This window comes from Lepidochelys olivacea (assembly GCF_965140295.1).
Source record: "Lepidochelys olivacea isolate rLepOli2 genome assembly, chromosome: 20".
Taxonomy (NCBI): domain Eukaryota; kingdom Metazoa; phylum Chordata; order Testudines; family Cheloniidae; genus Lepidochelys; species Lepidochelys olivacea.
Genome location: NC_140430.1, coordinates 20,146,263 through 20,165,922, shown reverse-complemented (window position 1 = coordinate 20,165,922; position 19,660 = coordinate 20,146,263). Strand labels below are relative to the sequence as shown.

Below are 19,660 nucleotides of genomic sequence, written 5' to 3'. Positions count from 1 at the left end.
GTTCTGTCCCTGGCTGTGGGAGGGGAATGGGGTCTAGTGGTTACAGCAGGATTCCGGGGCTCTATTCCGCACTTCACTGACACGCTGTCTGTCCTTGGGTGAGGCATGCTTGGTGCCTCATTTTCCCCTTTGTAGCCAGGGTGAACACTTCCTGAGTTTCCCAGGAAGGGCCCCAGGAGCTGAGACCTTTGGGCCAAGTCCATCTGAAATGTTACTGCAGGGCAAAGTGTGATCACCCGGCCTCCTCCCCTGCCTGCAGTAACTATCCCAAGGCAGCTGGGAAACAAGATAGGGCGCTCCCACGTGTAACCGTCATTCCCTGTCCCCCGGGCGTGGGAGGGTGCCATCCAGCACCGTCCGGAGCTGGAGGGAGTGCAGGGTGAAGGACAACACCAGGCGCCCAGAGCAGCCAGGAGAACATGCCACAGAAAGGGGACTGGGGTGGCGTGGTTAGAGCAAGGGGGGCTGGGAGCCAGGACTCCTGGGTTCTATCCCTGGCTCAGGGACGGGAGTGGGCTCTAGTGGTTCGAGCGGGGGGGCTGGGAGCCAGGACTCCTGGGTTCTATCCCTGGCTCAGGGACGGGAGTGGGCTCTAGTGGTTCGAGCAGGGGGGCTGGGAGCCAGCATGCCTGGGTTTTATCCCTGGCTCAAGAAGGGGAGTGGGCTCTAGTGGTTCGAGCAGGGGGGCTGGGAGCCAGGACTCCTGGGTTCTATCCCTGGCTCAGGGAGGGGAGCGGGGTCTAGTGGTTAGAGTAGTGGGGCTGGGAGCCAGGATTGCACTGGAGTCAATGGGACCCTATCCCCAGCTGGTATAAACCGGGTGGTGGGACTCAGTGGAGCTGGCTTGCTTTACAGCAGGTGAGGATGTGGCTTCTTGGCTCCGCTCCCCGGCTTGGGAGCCGATTCTGGGCCTGGTGCCCAGTACACACTAGTGCAAACTGGGGGGAATTCCCCCCCTCCCCTGTTGGCCTGGTGGAAATGCCACGTGGGAGGAGCGAGCACCATACCTGCTGGGGAGATGCTGTGGTTGCCAAGGGTCACTGCTAAGGTTTGGCCCCCGCCTGCGGCTGCCAGGCGTGTCCCGCTCACCCCCTGTGCTGTGAGTCACAGAGCGTGAGTCGCTACCTCCCAGCTCTGATTCCCGGCACTCCCTGGGCTCAAGCAGCGACCCCAGGGCTGGGGACTGGCTGGCTCAGGGGGCATGGGGCCTGTCTCCTCAAGGGGGCACCGGCTCCAATCAGGCCCCAAGTCAGGAGGGACCAAAATTCGTTCCCCTCTGAGATGCTTGATGTGAAATGAGTTTGGGGGGGTGTCTCAGCCCAGGGGTCCGTAGCGCTCGTTGGCAGGCTCAGTGGCGATGTCCAGGACCAGCTGGGCCAAGGAGCCAGAGCAGCTGCTCCCTCGGTTCCCCTTTGGGCAGGAGCTGCCCCTGTGCCCAAGCTGGCTGAGGTGGAAGCCCTCAGCTGGGCACCGTGACCAGCTGGGCACCGTGGGAGAATTTCTGAGCTGAATCGCCAGGCTTTCCAGCTGCTTCCAGCCCCGGCCCTGGACTGAGCCCAGGCAGCTGCTGGAGTCAGTTGTTATATTGCGGCCAAAGTACTTCCCCACCCCCAACGCTAGTCCGGGCTCCCAGCTCTAACCACTAGTCCCCACTCCCCTCCCAGAGCTGGGATAGAACCCAGGCGTCCTGGCTCCCCTCCTGGTTCATGTGGGAAATGTTGTGAGGCCAGAGTCCCAGGACCCAGAGGCACCCACGGCTTCAGCTTGGGCTTCCCCCTGGGATGGCAGCGGTGTCTAGGGAGTCAGGACTCCTGGGTTCTCTCTCCATTGCTGGAAGGAAGCAGGCTCTAGTGGTTAGACCCCTGGCTCTGGCACAGAATTCAGCTCCCTGCCCCCACCCAGGGCACCTCTTTGTTCACAGGCAGATTAGCGGCTGTTTCCATCCCGCTTTCCCAGCGCCTTTTCTCCCTGAACTTTTTTATCTAGACAGGAAAAGAAACAAAGAGCCCGTTCAGCATTAGCTGCGCAGCACCGGCCCCAACCTCCCATGGGCACGGCCCTCGCAGGGCTGGAGCGCCCAGCTCCCAAGCCCCCCAGCGCTGTGCGAGCTCACCCCCCACCGCCCCAGGATCCATGTGCTAGTACCAAGACTCTCACTTTCTCCGCACTGATCTCGGCCGGGGCCTGGGCAGTGCCCGGCGTGACGGGGCCCTGATCTTGGTTGGGGTCTGGGCAGCGCCCGGCGCGACGGGGCCCTGATCTCGGTTGGGGTCTGGGCAGCGCCCGGCGCGACGGGGCCCTGATCTCGGTTGGGGTCTGGGCAGTGCCCAGCACAACGGGGCCCTGATCTCAGTCGGGGTCTGGCCAGTGCCCGGCGCGACGGGGCCCTGATCTCAGTCGGGGTCTGGCCAGTGCCCGGTGCGACGGGGCCCTGATCTCGGTCGGCCTGGCACAGAGGGGCACTGATCTTAGTCAGGGCCTGGTGCCATTACCATGGTCTAGATGGGCCCTGACCATTTGCTCCTCTGTAGTGTCCCAGAAGGCGGCTGTACATGGGCAATTTTTTCAGTCGAATGGGCTCCCAATTGGAAGCCAAAGAGGCCTCCCACCCCCTGGACCCCGTGAATTTCGCACTGATTTCCCGCCCCCGTCTCTGCACCCTGCCCCAGCCCATCGGCTGGGATTTCGCCATCCGCCTCTGCTCTGGAAGAAGCTGGCACGACCCTGCATGCCCCCGAGCTGGCGAGCCACAGTCAGCACTCTCTGCGGCTTGCTGGGCACCGGGGCCTGGCTCAGGTTAGGGGAGATCCCGCCCGAAACTACAGGGGCGTCTTTGCTCCCAAAAGGAGCCGCACCAGGTGCCCCCCCAAGCCCAGCACCACTTTCAGCGGGGAGAACAAGCTTCAGCCGTGGCCCGTGGCTTCTGTCCACGGCACGATTGGCTCAGGGACGCGCCAGAAGTCCCAGCTCAGCGTCAGGGCCAGTGACTTATCTCGGGCTGGGCAGGCTCAGTGCCAGCCAGCACACTGGCCACGGGCCCACTTGGTCCCGTCCTTTGCTGACAGCTGCCCCGTGTATAAGCCGGCCCTGGAGACATGGCTTGAGACCCCCCCAGCTAAAGAGCTGCGGCTTATCTGTGAGTATATAGGGCGTAGGGCTGCTTTCTCCACTCCTCTGTGGAGCGAAGCCGTGGGCTCTCTGCCCGTCGCCCGCGGGGAAGCCAGCTGCCCCTCAGCCCTGTCATGCAGCCACCACCCCCATGGTGACACCACATGGCATCAGCTGGGGCTCCCAGGAGCCTGTCTGCATCCCTCCCCCAGCCCCCGCCCCGGTGTGTTTGCCCAGGCTGCAAGGCGTGGCCACATGGTGGGGTCAGCCCAGGGGAGCCCTCCAGCGAATGCAGAATTGACCCCACGGCCGAATACTGCTCTCACTGACACCAGCTTCCGCAGCTGTCAATGGTGTCACTCCTGCTTTACACCTCTGTAAGGGAGGGGAGGATCCGAGCCCTGTGAACATGGCATCACCCACGGTGATCGAAACCCGGCCAGCTGTCATATCACCTTGATCTGTCTGCCGCTCCCTTGAATTGCTGCAGGGGCGCTCAGCCAGTTGCTTTCACTCTCTGTGCGTGGGCCCCGCTGGCATAAACCCTCTGCATCGCTCCAGGGCAGCCAGGCCGATTTACACCCAGCAGGGATCTGGGACCATCTCCAACACTAGGTCCAAGGCTGTTCCCTTCATTATTAGCGGTTATTGAGTAATCAGTACCTCCGCTGGACTTTGACGGGGGTTATGGCCATGAGCTGGTTCACTCCCCGGAGTGAGGCGGGGTGGAATGATCATCCCTCTTTGTCAGACTAGGGAAACTGAGGCCAGGAGGGAAGCAGGGACTTGCCTACGGACGGAGGCCGGGGGTTGTGTGTACTTTTTCCCCCAGCTCCCCCACCTCCATACACTGTGAAATGTACAAAGGGATGGGGACAGCAACCATTGAAAACAGGCCCACAGGCCCCAGCTCGGGGGCTGAGCTGTAGCCAGGCTGACGCCACTTGCCGGCTAGCTGGAGCCACAGCGGATGGGGGAGTCTGTGACACCCTGCTGTGATAGCTGCTCAAACCAGGGAGGCTGCCACCTCTGCCCATCCCTGGGCTTGACCAACTGGCAAGTGGCTGGACCTTCAGGCCTGTCAGGTCCCAGGTGGCTGCAGGTGGCTGACGTCTGTGTCACTTAGAGCAGCTGGGAGAGGCTCTACTTTATAGCAGCACAGGGCTGTGTGTGGGCTGCTCTCCAGTGCTCTGCAGCGGTGAATTCCCAGAGTAACGTCTGCTATGGGGCCTCCCAGCCCTTCCCACCAACTGCCCCAGCCAGCCAGCTCCCCGCCCCCCCCCACTCCCCCCTTGATCCGGTCTGTCCTCACTCAGGCAAAACTGCCATGGACATCACTGGGAGTTTTTCAACTTGCAAGCTGGCTCATTCAGTGCCCTCACATAAAACCTTTTGGCAATTAATCAATTTGATTATTGATGAATCCGACAGGGGGGCCCTGCTGCGACCTCATACTCTCGACCACCTTTGCGTTACTCCACTTGGAATCGTTGTGGCAATAAGCCAAGTCGTTTGGTGCTTTTGCTTTTGTTTATTGATTCTTTTTCTTAAACCCTTTTCGCTTAAAATGCCCAGTAGCTTCTTCCCAAGATGATTTCATGCCTGAGTACTCTGAGTACTACTCTGTCGGCTTGTTTCAGAAGCGACTGCTTCTGGGGAGGAGACTATGTCAGGCTTAATATGTTTGGGATCAAAGTTATACTAGTACTTGGCCAAATGTTCATGATTTCTGCTGCGGGTTGCATTATCCTCCCACTATGTAAAAGATAGAGAAACTGAGGCATAGAGTGGTGAAGTGACTTGCACAAGGACATGTAGGAAATCAGTGGCACAGCTGGGCCTAGAACCCAGGCGTCCCAAGGCCACACTAATCATAATCCCACCCAACCCAGAGTTCAAAGTGGTTGCGATTCTGGTCCACAAGTTTTACAAGCTTGCCTGCGTGTTTTAGTATAATAGAGAACCAGGTTCTGATTGCCTTTACACTGGTGTGACTCTGGAGTCACCCCATTTGAGTGACTCTGGAGTCACACCGGGATAGCTCAGATCAGCGCCTAGTCCAGAGTGTTAAAGGCCTCATCCTGCCGTGAATTCCAAAATCCCTTTAATTTGGGATTTGGCTTGCTCTAAAAAATAATCAACTACAATGCGTTTCACCTAGGTCTCTCCTGATTGGTCCATGGAGAAAGCTGGGGTGGGAGGAGGTGAAGCGAAGTAGTTCATCACCCAATCAAACCGGCCTGGGTGGTCACACGCATTAAAGCTTTGTCCAATCAGGTAGGTGGGAAGGGCACATGGTGGTTCCAGCAGTGGGATCCTGGAAGGATCAAGTGGAGTGTAGGTTCTGGAGCGGGATGGGAGGTGCTAGGACGTTCCCCACCCTCCACATTGTCTCTCCCTTCCCTCCGCGGTGCTGCTCCCTACTCCTGACTCTCCGGGTTGCTGACAGCTCCCGACTCCCAGCGCTGGATTAAGGCACTTTTCTGGCGAAGGCTCCGGGGGCTTTTCTCCACCTGTGGTGGGGATGGGACAGCGTAAGCCACTGAGGACAACAAAGGCAGAGATCTAGCAAATACGTGGCAAAGGGGGAGAGGCCTTTCCCTGCAGCGAGGCAGGCCACGTGTCCATGTGCCCACTGCAGGGGCAGCTCTGGAATGAACAAGGATTGCATGCCCATGGCGGGGATCGAACCCTTGACCTTCCACCATAAGGGGCTGCTGCCATGACACCCACTGCTGGGGGTCCCAGGCTGTGGTAGGTCCTGAACTGGCCACTAGAGGACGAAAGGGCCCTGGGCCCCAGGAGAGGGGATGACGGTTGCGTGTGCCCAGACATGTCTGTTGTGACCATTGCGTGATCGTGGGCAGGCGTCCGTGTGAGGAGGAGCAGGTGCAGGCTTGTGTGTGTTTGAGTCCGTGTGGTTTTGTGCGTCTCTGTGTTCTGTGCATGGGCGCAGCGCTCCCGGGGGGATTCATGTGTGTCGGTGCGTGTTTGTGTGGGGAGGCCGCGCGCGGCGGCGTGTCTCTATGTTACGGGGGCTCAGGTGGCTGTATTTATGCGGATGCACGAATGCCCGCACTGCACATTGTACACGCGTGTGCAATTGTTCCCAAAGCAGTGAGCATGCAGGAGGGGGCTCACGGCCACTACCGTATGTCAGCCCGTGTGTGGCTGCACGCATGCATCTGCCAGGAGTCGGGACACTAGGACTGAATGTCCCCCCCCTCACCCAACAGGGCTCCTCAAGGAATAGCAACGGCTCTGGGCTCTGGCGTGTGACTGTGTGTTGGAGCATGTGTCTGTGGCCAGGCAGGTTCCGTGGGCGCTTCCCCATGTTGCCGCCTTCACACGTGTCCACGCTCACACGTGTGTTCATGGGGGTTGATGCCTGTCAGTGGCAGAGCACGGCTCCCAGGGCTCATTGCCTGGCGCAGGGCCAGGCCTGGCAGTGACCTGGGTCAGCGGTGCAAGGCGGGGCAGGGGGGCCAGGGGGGCAGTTACCTGGTCCAGCCCATTCTCCTGGGGGCTCTCCGACAGGGCGCGGGGAGGCCAGGTCACATCGAGCTTCCCGCAGGATGGTCTCTCTGCAACAAGGGGGAGGAAAGTGGCTCAGGGTCTGCAGGCTCCTTCCGCCTCCTTCCTGGGGCTTTGCCAGGCTGAGTGATGGGGCTCCCACGCCCCCCCCCCCAGATTCTGTACCCTAATACCTCTTCCTCCGCAAGAAACACTGCCTGCCCCCCTGAGATTCAGCCTCAGTTTCCCTGTGCCCCACCTCATGCCCCCCTAGCAGCTGGGTTAGGGGAATTCACCCTGCCCCGGGGGCTGGTGGAGGATGCATCTAGATAGGGTGACCTAGTGGCTAGGGCACTGGACCCGAATTCAGGATGCCTGGGTTCTGTTCCTGGCTTTGCCAGTGACCCACTTCTGCCCTCTGGGCCTCGGTTTCCCCTCCCTCCCTGTGTCTCTTTAGACCGAGCCCCGTGGGGCAGGGGCTGGCTCTCATTAGGTGTCTGCACAGTCCCTGGCACAATGGGGCCCAGTCTCAGGATGCGGGGTGGGGGGTGTCTGTGTGGCACTGGGTGCAATGCGACCCTGTTCTGGGTCAGGATCCATGCAGCACCTGGGACAAAGGGGGCCCAATGTCAGTTCAGGGGGGTCCGTGCAGCACCCAGCTAGCACAGTGGGGTGGGTGGTGAGGTCCTGATCTTGATTGTGGCATCCGGGCGCTCTTGAAATACTGATCATTCAGCTCATGACTCTGCAGCAGGGCCCTGATCCCCAGAAACAGGGCGAACCCCGGCTCTGAAACCACAGGCTGGCCCTGCTCCTGGCTCCCCCTGGGCCCCGGGCACAGCCCCGCCAGCCTGCCCCCTTCCCACCACCGCTGAGTGGCTTTCCCTTTCGTTCTAGCCAAAGGTCGGCACCGTGCCCCGCCCTGATGCAGCCACCGCCCCCTGGATACACACACCGGCTCCCCAGGGGCAGCTCAGGGCCAGCAGCTCCCGGGTTGGCTGGGGCTGGGAACCCAGCCTCTGGCCTGGCCTGGCCTTGGGTCAGGGGGGGAGAGGGGCTGCTGGGATCCCCTCCCTCTCTCCCTGGGGACAGCTAGAGATTTCTCAGCCCTGGCCCTGGGACGTGTCCCACACATGCCAAGAACATGGCACGTTGGTGCACTCACGGAGGTGCTGCTGAGACAGGCAGAGAGCCTTTTAGGGGAGATAAAGCCCCCATCTCCGTGTGGGATGCACCTGTCTCTCTACAGCCCTCCAGGGCCCCCTGGAGGTCCCCTGCCTCCTGTACCCCTAGATCCTCTCTCCCGCCCCCACCATGCTGACATCTATCACCTGCTTCTTCCAGGCCTCGCCCGGCTCCGGAACCGGGGTGTCTTGCCCCAGGAGTCGCGGTCTTTGCCAGCCCCGTGCCTGCGCCATTGGACCCTTGTGGGGAGCAGCAGAAGGGCAAATCTGGGTGCCCGTTACCCCCACTATCTGGACACACCCTGCTGGCCCGTTGGCAACACCCACTGGGCACGAGTGGGATGCCAGTCATGAGGCAGCCAGGAAGGGAGTCCCACTGCACTCATCCCATGGGAACAGCTCCCTGTCACAGCCGGCGGCTGGGCTGGAATGGTCTCTCCCAGTGGCCCTCAGAGATGGTCAGTGTCATTAGCTCCATGTTACGGATGGGGAAACCGAGGCACAGAGTGCAGGTCGCACAGGGAGTCAGTGACAGCTGGCCATCGACTCCAATCCTGGCTCTCAGGCCTCCATCACAGGCTCTCAGGCCCTGTTCCTTCTTGGAGTTGGAAAGAGAACCCAGGCGTCCTGACTCCCAGACCCCAGTTCTAGGTATTAAGCAATGCTCCCACCTGGTTCCAGGGAAAGAACCTAGGAGTCCTGCCTCCTAGGCCCAGTGCTCTAACCTCTCATCAGCACTGCCTTCCTCCAGCTGCCCCTAGACCCGGTTTGTGCAGCCCCCGCTGCGCCCCCCTTACCTGGCTGACTGCGGCGCAGCTCCTCCCCATCGGCCGCCCCCTGGGCATCGCCGGGCAGGTCCCAGCCGTACAGACTGTGCCTCTGTTTCTGCAGCTCCTGTTCCCTCTTCTGGGCCTCCTGCACCTCCAACTCCAGCCGGGACTGGGGGCTCCTGGAGCGCAGTCTGAAGAAGGGGTTGCCCTGGGCCGAGGAGCTCCACTCCAGGGGGGCCTGGCGGCCAGGGCTGGGGCGCAGCAGGGTGCTGGGCTCCAGGATGACCATGTTGGCCCGGCTGTTGGCCTTGGCGAAGGATGGTCCCCGGGGGCCCTGATCTCGGGGGGTCTCGGCACTGCTGCTGCAGGTGACCCTTGCCGGCTTCCTGGGGGAAGGGGGCTCGGGGCTGGGCTGCTGCTCGAAGAGCATCTTCTTCTCCTGCAGCTCCTGGGCGGTGCCCCGGTCGTAGGTGCCCCGCACCTTGCCCAGCTGCACTAGGTCTTCCTCACGGAGCCTCTCCCGCTGGATCTCCCGCTGCATCTGGGCCCCGGCCCACTGGCGCTCCTTCTCCTTGGGCAGCTGGGCGGGTGGCTGGGCCTGGCTCAAGATGGGCTTCATCCGCACCTCCACGTACTGCTGGGTGTCCCGCGAGCTGGCCAGGCCCCGCTGCCGCCTCAGGGTCTCCTCCCTCTCCTGGTGCAGCCGGATCTCCCGCTCGATGGGGGTCTCGCCGCCCGGCTTCAGGGCTGGAGAGGCTTCGCCGTCACTGGAGGGGTCCCCGTTCTCCATGCTCTCCCCCTTCTGCTCCAAGGCAGCTCCCGGGTCTTTGGCCCCAGCTGGGTCCCCAGCACTGGTCTGCCCGTTGGCACCGGCTGGAGCTGCCGCACTGCCCCGATCGCTGGGAGCAGCTGGATCTCCACTGGCCAGATCTGTGGCACCGGCTGTCTCCGGCGGACCGGCTGGATCTTTGGTACCTGTCAGATCCCTGGTACCCGCTGGACCTGCGGCATCGCCCAGATCTTCAGCACCATCTGGCTCCCTGGCACCGTCTCCCCCGGGCAAGGTCTCTCGGGGCCCGGCAGCGCTGGGTGGCACCTCGTTTGGCTCAGATTCCACCACAGCCCCGGCTCCGACCTCACCCCGGGGTTTATTGTTGTCACCAGCTCCACCTGGTGAGCTGCCAGCTGGTCCCTCCCTCTGGCCTTCCCTGCCCCCCGGCTCCCAGCTGCTATCGCGCGCCAGGTGGGCAGGCCCAGAGGAGTCACCAGTTGCCACGGGAGACCTTGGCACTGCCGTCTCAGGCCTGGCGCCTGCTGCCCCCTGCTGGCTGCAAGGGGCAAGGTCCCCCGGTGCCAGCAAGGGTCCCCCTGGCACCGGCGTGCCATCCGGCTTGAGTGGGCAGCTGGCATCCTGGCTCCCCTTGGCACCAGCGCTATCCAGCGCATGGGGTCCCTGTTCCCCAGCCAGCCAGGGATCCTTTTCAGACTCCTCCGCCGGCTGCTCTGACCCCGGGCTGGTGGCTGGTGACTCATCCCCATGCGGGCCGGGGGCCTTCTCCTCGCCCATCTCTGTGCCCACTGCCTCGGTGCTCTCCTGGCAGCCCTGCTCGGAGCTGGCACTCAGCTTTGGCTCCCCAGGGCTCGCTTGGCTGTGGGCGTTGGCAGCTTGAGGTGGCTCCGAGGAGGGGGTGGCATCGGGGGGGTCACCAAAGACATCCTTGCTGCCCTCCCCTCCACAGGCTGGCCGGCCTGAGGCATCAGCAGGGTCTGGCTGCGCCGGGGGAGCGGGGCAGGCGCCACAGTGATCGGCCTGGTTGCCCCCCTCCCCTGAGGCAGCAGGGGACTGTCCGTGTGTTGGGGCCTCGTCCTGGCCAGTGGTGCCAGGGGGCTTGGGTGCCCCAGGCTCCCTCTCTTGTGCAATGACGGGGTCAATGCCACCTTCCCCTGGCCTGTGCCCCTTCCCGGGGACATCCATGCCCTCCTCAGCTGGGCACAGGCCAGCGGGGGCATCCCCCTGGCACCCCTCTGGGGAAGAGGGTGGCAGGGACGCAGCCTCCGTTGCCATCAGGGCCAGGCCAGGGCTCTCCAGCGAAACCTAGGGCAGGAAGAGATGCCAGGGTGAGTGCCTGGGGCTGCCCCTCGCCAGTGCACACCAGGGAGGGAGAGGGGGGATTAGATTTCAGGGGTAGCCTCAGGGGTTTGGGGTCAGAGGGGAGCGGAGCCTGGGAGGGGCATAAACCTGGTGGGTGCCGTGAGAAACCTGAGGCTGTCAAACTACTCCTTCTCCTGGGTGATTTTCCACCTTGCCAGGGTCACCCTGAGGACGGAGGCTCATGACGTGAGGGCGCCCGCTGCTGGTGCCTGCCTGGCACCAATGTGAAGGGCTCCCCCAGGCATCACCCGGGGGGTGGAGGGGGGCTCCTTCTAGCTTTAATTACCAGGCACCCAGAAGGGCAAGAGGACCTGGGGGGACAGGGCACAGACCCCAGCTCCTTGTCACGGGGGCAGAACAGGATCCCTGCGCCCACCTACAGTGGTGTCGGGGTGGCTGGCGAGCTCTGATCACCGCAGGCCCAGCCCAGGACGGTCCCTGCCACCTCACACTCCCCCCACCCCATCGCCACCCCCTGCCCCGATTGCCCCCTGCAGGCAATTGCTTCTGGGCAATGAGAAGCAACAGGCTTTCCCCTCCCCCTCTGCACCCACCTGGGCACCCGCTCCTGGGGGGCTACAGGGTGGCGGGGGGGGCAGGGGAAAAAAGGGGTCTGGCCCCCAAACACATGACAGATGCGCAGGGAGCTTAAATGCTTCCCAGACCAGGGCAGCCCCGGGGCACCAGCAGCGTCCTCCCCCTTTACCGCTGGCACGGGGCCCCCCCACATACGTGTCCGCCTGCCCAGCCCCCCGGCACAGAAGATTAACTGCTGGCCCCTCCCTCCTTGGCTGACCCCCCAGCTGGAGCCGCGACCCTCACTCACGTTTCTGCGGGCGTTGGGGGGGGTCCCCGTTTCCCGGTGCCAGCCCCTCGCTGCCCACCTGGCCCGAGCCGCGCACCCCTGGGCGGCTGCACCAGGAAGGTCGCGGTGCCCCGCGGTCCCTGTGATTTATCCCCGGCCGCTGAGCCAATGACACGCGCTGCGCTAATCTCCAGCCGGCGCAGCCCGGGACGGCAAAGGGCCGGGAGCTGCCCGTGGCGAGCGCGGCCCCCGGCGCCCCTCCCCGGCCCTGAGCACACACGGGGCTATTAAACATTAACCCCGGGCCAGCGCCGCGCCGGGATGCGCAGGGACCGGCAGCCTGGAAAGGTGGGAGCGCACCTGCCCCGCGCCCCGCAGCGCCCCCTGCCGGGAGCAGCCGGGAGCCACCCCCAGCCAGGGCTTCTGCCCCGCGCCCCGCAGCGCCCCCTGCCGGGAGCAGCCGGGAGCCACCCCCAGCCAGGGCTTCTGCCCCGCGCCCCGCAGCGCCCCCTGCCGGGAGCAGCCGGGAGCCGCCCCCAGCCAGCGCTCCTGCCCCGCGCCCCGCAGCGCCCCCTGCCGGGAGCAGCCGGGAGCCGCCCCCAGCCAGCGCTCCTGCCCCGCGCCCCGCAGCGCCCCCTGCCGGGAGCAGCCGGGAGCCGCCCCCAGCCAGCGCACCTGCCCCGCGCCCCGCAGCGCCCCCTGCCGGGAGCAGCCGGGAGCCGCCCCCAGCCAGCGCTCCTGCCCCGCGCCCCGCAGCGCCCCCTGCCGGGAGCAGCCTGGAGCCACCCCCAACCAGCGCACCTGCCCCGCGCCCCGCAGCGCCCCCTGCCGGGAGCAGCCGGGAGCCGCCCCCAGCCAGAGCACCTGCCCCGCGCCCCGCAGCGCCCCCTGCCGGGATCCGCCGGGATCCGCCCCCAGCCAGCGCACCTGTCCCGCGCCCCGCAGCGCCCCCTGCCGGGAGCAGCCGGGAGCCACCCCCAGCCAGCGCTCCTGCCCCGCGCCCCGCAGCGCCCCCTGCTGGCAGAGCTCGGGGCTGGAGTCCCCAGGAGCTCCCTTCATTCTCAACACTTCTGGGAGGACCTCTGAGTAGCTGCCCCCCTCTGCAAATGCCACTGCTGGTCCCCGGGGGGCGGGTGTCACCCCTTGGCTCACCTGGCTGTGTAGTTCTGAGTGTGGGGTACATGTACCAAGTTGTCTGGTCTCAGCCTGGGGGGCAGGGGAGTCACAAGCTCTCACTCCTGGGGCAGCTTTCCAATCACCCTCCCCGTCACCCAGGCACAGGGAGACGCCTCGGCGGTTGGGAGATGACTGCAGTATGGGGTTCTTGACCCATGGATGGCACACAGAGGCAAAGGCTGCTCTGGGAGGGGGACTGCCTGGTGAAGGCGGATGGTTCATTCTGTGGTTATTGAGCTCAGCTGGGATGCAGGATACCTGGGTTCTATTTCCAGTTCTGCATGACATGGTGTATGTCACATCTCAGCTCTGGGCCTCAGTTTCCCCATCTTTACTGTGGGGAGAACAATCCTGCCTTCATCCGCCACATCAGTTTGGATTGTTAGCTCTGCAGCACCAGTTCTCACTGAATGCCTGGGCAGCGCCTGGCGCGACGGGGCCCTGATCTCGGTTGGGGTCTGGGCAGCGCCCGGCGCGACGGGGCCCTGATCTTGGCTGGGGTCTGGGCAGTGTCCGGCGCGACGGGGCCTTGATCTCGGTCAGGGTCTGGGCAGCACTCGGCGCAACGGGGCCTTGATCTCAGTTGGGGTCTGGGCAGCGCCCGGCACAACAGGGCCCTGATTTCGGGTGGGGTCTGGGCAGCGCCCTGGCATCACAATGGAGGTCTTGCGCTTGGTTAGGGGGCCTCTGGCCATTACTGTTACGGGATGGGACTGGGTCACCCATGCCAGTCAAACAAGGATGCTGCATCTCAGCCAGCGGGGCAGGTAGAGACCCCAAACCCACCCAGGTTGATGGGTTCCCCCATTGCCCCTGAAGAGAAAAATGGAAAGGTCGCTGCTGGGAATGGAAATGGTGGGGGCCGGGGAGAGGTTTGTCAGGGATCCCACTAAGTGGGGGGGAGAGCATAAAAGGGGAGTGGCTAACTTTGGGGTCCCCCAGGGAATATGGGGTGTGCCCTTTGGAATACTGGGAGCCCTCTAAGGCAGATTGTCGACGTATCCCCTCCCTTTTAACACCCCTGTTTCCCCACCCCCGGGAAGGCACCTCCTGGCTCCAGTCACCTTGCTGCTGACTTTGGGCAGGTGCGTACCCAGCCGGGCATGTGATCCAGGTGTGGGGGGAGGGATTGGAGCTGGAGTCTAGCCTGGCACAGCAGCCAGGCCAGGATGGAGTGGTGGTGGTGGGGTCATCAGTGCTAAGTACTCCCCCCAGCTGTTTACACAGGATTAGAGGACACTCAAGGACTCAGCTAATTCAGATCAGGCTCAAAGGCTTTGCACAACCTCTCGGCTGCCTGGCAGGGACCGGATCCAGCTGCTGAGCCAAAGGAGGGAGGGGGGACGGGCAGGGCCTGGCACAGTCACTGGCATAGCCCCAGGGTTTGGGATCTGTACGGTCGCCTCTCATTTTGTGGGTGTCGAAATCGCCGGGGCCGGAGCAAACAGGATCGGCACGCAGGGCCGCGGGGGGCATGGGACATGCCAGCCTGCCCTTGCCAGCCACGAGAGATCGCAATCACCGTGGGGAAGGGGAGCAACAACAGGATGGGGAGGCAGCCCAAGGTCAGCTGGAGCACGGGAGAGTCAAAGCGGGGAATAGAACCCAGGTGTCCTGGCTCCTAGGCCTCCCCCTGTCTCTAACAAACAGCCCCCAGCCCCCTCCCGGAGCTGGGACCAGAACCCAGGCACTGCAGGGCTGAAGGTGAAAGCATCCAGGCGGGTTTTAGGGGTCTCTGAGCTTTCAGCTCTGAGTGGCTCAGTCTCCGGGCACACAGGAATGCCCACACACAGAGCCAAGCTTAGCATCCTCCCCAGCTTAGCCAAACCCAGGTTCTTCAGGGATAGGGGTGTGTCCCCCGGAAGCAGGCAGGCATGGGATAATCTGCCCCCATCAAGGTCTCCTCCTCACACCCCTGCCTTAAACCCCTGAAGCACATGGTATTTTTAACTCTTTCAAATCTCTTTGTTAGCACAAACTGCTCTACTTCTGGGCCTTCTCCTTAGCAGTGTAAACTTCCAACCCCTGTTGGATTCTCCAGCCCCACACCGTCCCGTGGGAGGGAGTTCCACAGGCTCCCTGAAGAGGGCATGAAGGAGCATTTCCTTTGAGCGCTTTGCATTTGCTCCCTGCCCTGCCAAGGAAAGAGGTGCGGGGGAGTGGCATTATCACAAGCGTCGGGGAAGTGGGCTCCGGGACTGATCCTGGGCCTGGACAAAAGCTTCCTTGTCTTAGAGGGAAGCTGAGTCCAGTGCCCGGTTCATTAGGACCATGGCCCCTGTGCGCTCGGGCCCCACCACTTCCCAGTGCAGATGGGCAGAAAAGGACCCAGGCGTCCAGCGTCCGCCTTGCTGAATGAAAACACACTGGGAGGTTTTCCTGAAGGCGGGGAGCAAAAGTCTAATTGGGCACCACCTAGTGGCAGCAGGGTGAAAGAGTGCGTAGGTGGGGAGTAGTTGGTTCCAGGCTATTAGACACACAAGGTGGGTGAGATAAATACCTTCGGGGAGGGACACAAGCTGTCACCGAGCTCTTCTCCAGCTCAGAGCACGGCAGCTCAGAGAAAGTGGAACAGCTTGTTTAGCAGAAATGGGTCCCACACATTCCAAGAAAGAACAGGAGGCCTTGTGGCACCTTAGAGACTAACCAATGTATTTGAGCAGAAGCTTTCGGGAGCTCCAGCTCACTTCATCGGATGCATCGGATGCTGTAGCTCACAAAAGCTTCTGCTCAAATAAACTGGTTAGTCTCTAAGGTGCCACAAGGCCTCCTGTTCTTTCTGTGGATACAGACTCCTCTGGAACAAAACATTCCAAGGGATCATTCAAGGTGATTGGCCATTAACAGCTCTCCAGTCCTAGGGGGGAAAGGGAGCGTGGGGGGGGGCAGGGGCAGGGGCGGGGGCGGGGAGTTTTGTGAAGATAAGAAGGGCCAAACTGGGGCAGAGCAACAGTCCATCGAGCCCAGTGCCCTGTCTTCAGACAGTGGCCAATGCCAGGTGCCCCAGAGGGAATGAGCAGAACAGGGCAATTAGTGAGTGATCCATCCCCTGTCGTCCAGGCCCAGCTTATGGGGTTTAGTGCAGCGGTTCTCAACCAGGGGAACCCACGGGCCTGCCAGGGGTCCAACAGCTGATCTAGAGATTTGCCTCGTTTTACAACCGGTGACATAACAATCACTAGCCCAGTCAGCACACACTAAAATCCCCAACAGTGACTTGTTTCTACCACTCTATAGACCATACGCAGAAATGTAAATGCAATATTTCCATTCCGATCGATTTATTTTAAAATGATACGGTAAGAATGAGGGAGTCAGCATTTGTTCAGTAATCGTGGGCTGCGGCACTCTGGTATTTTTATGTCTGATTGTATGAGCAAGTAGGTTTTGAGTGAGGTGAAACTTGGGGTACGTGAGACCAATCCGACTCCTTTTGTCCTGCTTTTGAGCAGGGGGTTGGACTAGATACCTCCTGAGGTCCCTTCCAACCCTGATACTCTATGATTCTATGATTCCTGCAATGGGCACAGGCATCTGGGAAGGTTGAGAGCCGCTGGTTTAGTGGGTTGCAGATTGTTGCACTAAGCCGTAAATCCAGGGTCTCTGCTCAGTCCCTGATTTTTAGCGTCTAGCAAAGTTCTGAATTTAAGCTCCCGGGCGTGTCTTTTGCTGGGGTGGGGCAGGTTTCGTGGCAGGATGAGGACTGAGAGGGGAGCAATGGAGTGATCGCGCTGTGGGAAGTGTCCGCCCACGGGTGATAGGGTGTTGTTTTTCTGTGCGAGTTCGTTCAGCGATCGTCCCGTCTCCCCCCCAGCCACCCCAAGAGTTGCTAGCGGGGCAGTGAGTGCCCTGGATGAAGACCGGCACACGTTGTGAGAGATGTGTGTGTGTGTGTACAGGTGTCACAGATTCCCCGGGCGATGCTCTGGAACTGTTCCCCATGAAGCCAGGCAGGACTCTGGGGCAGTCGCCTTCCTGTCTGCAGGACACACAGCTCACCCAGCTTCCACCTTCCTGGGTCGGACCTTGGAGCATTCAGCATCCTCTGCCCCTCTGTGCGCGAGTCCACTCAGGCGGGGTCCTGGGGAAGCCAGAGGGTCCTGCCCCCCAACTCCGCAGTCAGACGGGACTCTCAGCCAGCCAGTAAAACAGAAGGTTTATTAGACGACAGGGACATGGTCTAACACAGAGTTTGTAGGTGCAGAGAACAGGACCCCTCAGCTGGGTCCATTTTGGGGGGCAGTGAGCCAGACAACCACGTCTGTACTTCACTCCATGTCCCAGCTAGCCCCAAACTGAAACTCCCTCCATCCCCACCTCCTCTGGGCTTTGTCCCTTTCCCCGGCCAGGAGGTCACCTGATTCCTTTGATCTCCAACCCTTTAGCTCTCACCTTGCAGGGGGGAAAGGCCAGGCCAGGAAACAGGGTGTCAGCCATTCTCTGTGTCCAGACTCCTGCACATACCTGCCCTCTATGGGCTCTGCAGTGATCATACACCCTTATCCCACCACCCAGACACTCAAGAACTGTATAGGGGAAACTGAGGCACCCCACACTATTCAGAGGAAACATTAAGAACAGTCCCACTTCATCACATCTCTCCCCACTTCGAGATCGAACTGAGCGGGGTCACTTTAGCCTGTGACCTGGGGAAGTTCGAAGCCACCAGCGTTCCCATGGATGCCCCAGCATCTCTCCCATTCCTTGGTAGGAGTTACACCAGGCCCTCCCAGTTTCACGCCCTCCCTTAGGTCGGGGGTGGTCAATAGCACTCGCAGGCCGCATGTGGGAAGGTTTATGCAGCCTGGGCCCTTTGGCCATCCCCAAAACCCCAGGGGGTCAAACTGGGATTGGGTCTTCTCCCCAACAAGCTGGCCAAACACAGCCACTTGGTTATCAGACTGTTTAACTTTCTTAACAGCTTTCACTTCATCTGAGACCTTCTCAAAGCTCTCCACACTGGGTCTTTCAACAGGGAAGTCAGTGGATCCATTCACAACAGAAAATTTCTGGCTGTTAGGAACTGAAACTTTCTTGATTAAATCACTTTCACACCCTTCAGTTGCAGTAAACTGCTTGCAAAGACTCCATGAGGATTCCTTTCCCAAGGGCTTTTCTATGCAACAATTCACCCCGCACAGAAATTCTGCTCTTACCCTCTTTAACAAGGGCTTGCTCTAGAGGAACACTTTCCTGAGCAACAACAGACTCTTTCTGGGTCTCCCTTACATCCAGAATTACCTCTGGCCCATCCAGCGGTTTCCTACACAATCCCCTTTCAGGCAAACTCACAGACTTCCTAGATAAAAAGTCAGAAGCATTCTCCTTCCTTTTGCCACACACAAGTTCAGGAATCTTTTCCTTCTTGCTACAGGTTTCCACACCCTCAGTAGGTAACACAATCACACACCTTCATGCTCTCCTTGTGTCCTGGCTAGGATCTCACCCTGATTAGTCAGAGTTGCTACACCCTTTCCCAACAACACACTAGCAACAAGCAAAATACAAGCACCAGAATTGTCTGGTCTCGGGGATTTTACATAGACACTAACTGGATGCGACCTAGTTACAGGGCCATTCTCCCGAGCAGACACAAACTTAGGACCATTCCCTTCCTGGGCGTTAGCTGAATCCAGAACCAGCTCTGAGACAACTGCACGACCCTCAACCATCACAGGCTGAAAGGCCCCTTCTTTCGCCCCACAGACAAAGAAGAGCCAGACACACTTTCTCCTTTCCCAGACCCACAGCTTGGGAGCTCATTCCCCTGGTCCCAGCACACAAGGCTTGGAGACACAGACAACTGCTTGGAGACCAGGGTAGCTCCCTCCATAGGCAAGTCAATACCCCTGACAGACACGGGCGCGTTTCCTTCACTGTCCCACTTCTCCACCCAGCTAACAGGTAAGGTCCAGGGACACTCGTCTTCCACTCTCCTCGCCTTCCCACCCTGCTGACTAGACACAGCCATCAGCTCACAAGGCTGCCTAGGCTCATCCAGACTTTCCTTACCCAGCACCTTGCCACTTCCCACAGATCCCCTGCCCTGCCTGTGTCTCCCCCCACTCAGCTGGGGTCTCAGCTCCCACTGTGCTCAGCACTGCCCTGGCTGTCCCAGTGGGGTAGGCAGCGAGCTCGCTGCTTTCCTCACTGCATCAGAGCCAGAGTGAGCCCCCTCTCCGGTGTGCAGGGGGGCAGGGAGCCCCAGGGGTCTGGTCACAGGCAGGCAGGTAGCCTGGGCCTAGCGGCTCCTCCCCGCTGCCAGCCAGGTCATCTGCATTTTCACTGACCATTTCCCTGTCTGCCGATTGGTTCTCTGGATTCAAATTCAAACCCTTGGGAGTTACAGGAGCAGGGCCTGGATCCTGTCCCAAAGAGACACAATCACCCCACAACAGGGTCTCGCAGCTGGTGTCCTGGAAAACGCCAACAACCAGACAGCCCGACCCCTCCTGGGTCTGCACAGGGATCTGGGCCATAGGCAGGGTGAGGGGCTTCGTCCCTGGGACCCTCACACAGCCCCTCAGCATCTGAGGCTGCACCACCCAGGGCCTGACAACAGTTCTCCCTGTCCCAGGATCTCGCCACCCCAGGAATGTCTCCCCATTGACCATCACCTTCCGCTCCCACTGGAGGTCCGAGGGGCCTGGCCCCAGGAAACTCCACACAGACATATCGGTTGGGGTCAGGAGTATGAGCCTGTCCACCTCCCCACCCATCTGGCTGATGGAGTCTATGGCTTGGGACCCAGCAAGGGAGCTAGACGCCGGGGCTTTTTCGCAGGGTCCCCCTGGTTCAAATCTCCAGCCTGCTCAAAGGCAGTGAGGTGGCCATCCACATCCCCCTGCTCCTTAACCAGGGGCAGCAATTTACTCTCGAGGTTCCCTGCGGAACTGGCCCCCCGGGGTCTATCCCCATGCACCCCTGGGAGGTCCCCTAGGCCTCTCCACCC

The 19,660-nt window shown here is 61.4% G+C and overlaps 1 protein-coding gene across 1 annotated transcript; it reads right to left on the bottom strand.

The window, feature by feature from the left end:
• Positions 1 to 4,605: 4,605 nt before the first annotated feature.
• On the bottom strand, positions 4,606 to 11,776 carry MISP3 (MISP family member 3). The gene is made up of 4 exons (XM_084610300.1): positions 11,554 to 11,776; positions 8,603 to 10,670; positions 6,610 to 6,692; positions 4,606 to 5,621 (listed from the first exon to the last, which is right to left on the bottom strand). Exons 2-4 carry the CDS (start codon positions 10,638 to 10,640, stop codon positions 5,529 to 5,531), a joined length of 2,214 nt encoding a protein of 737 aa, XP_084466426.1. The 5' UTR covers positions 10,641 to 10,670; positions 11,554 to 11,776; the 3' UTR covers positions 4,606 to 5,528.
• Between the last annotated feature and the right edge of the window lie 7,884 nt (positions 11,777 to 19,660).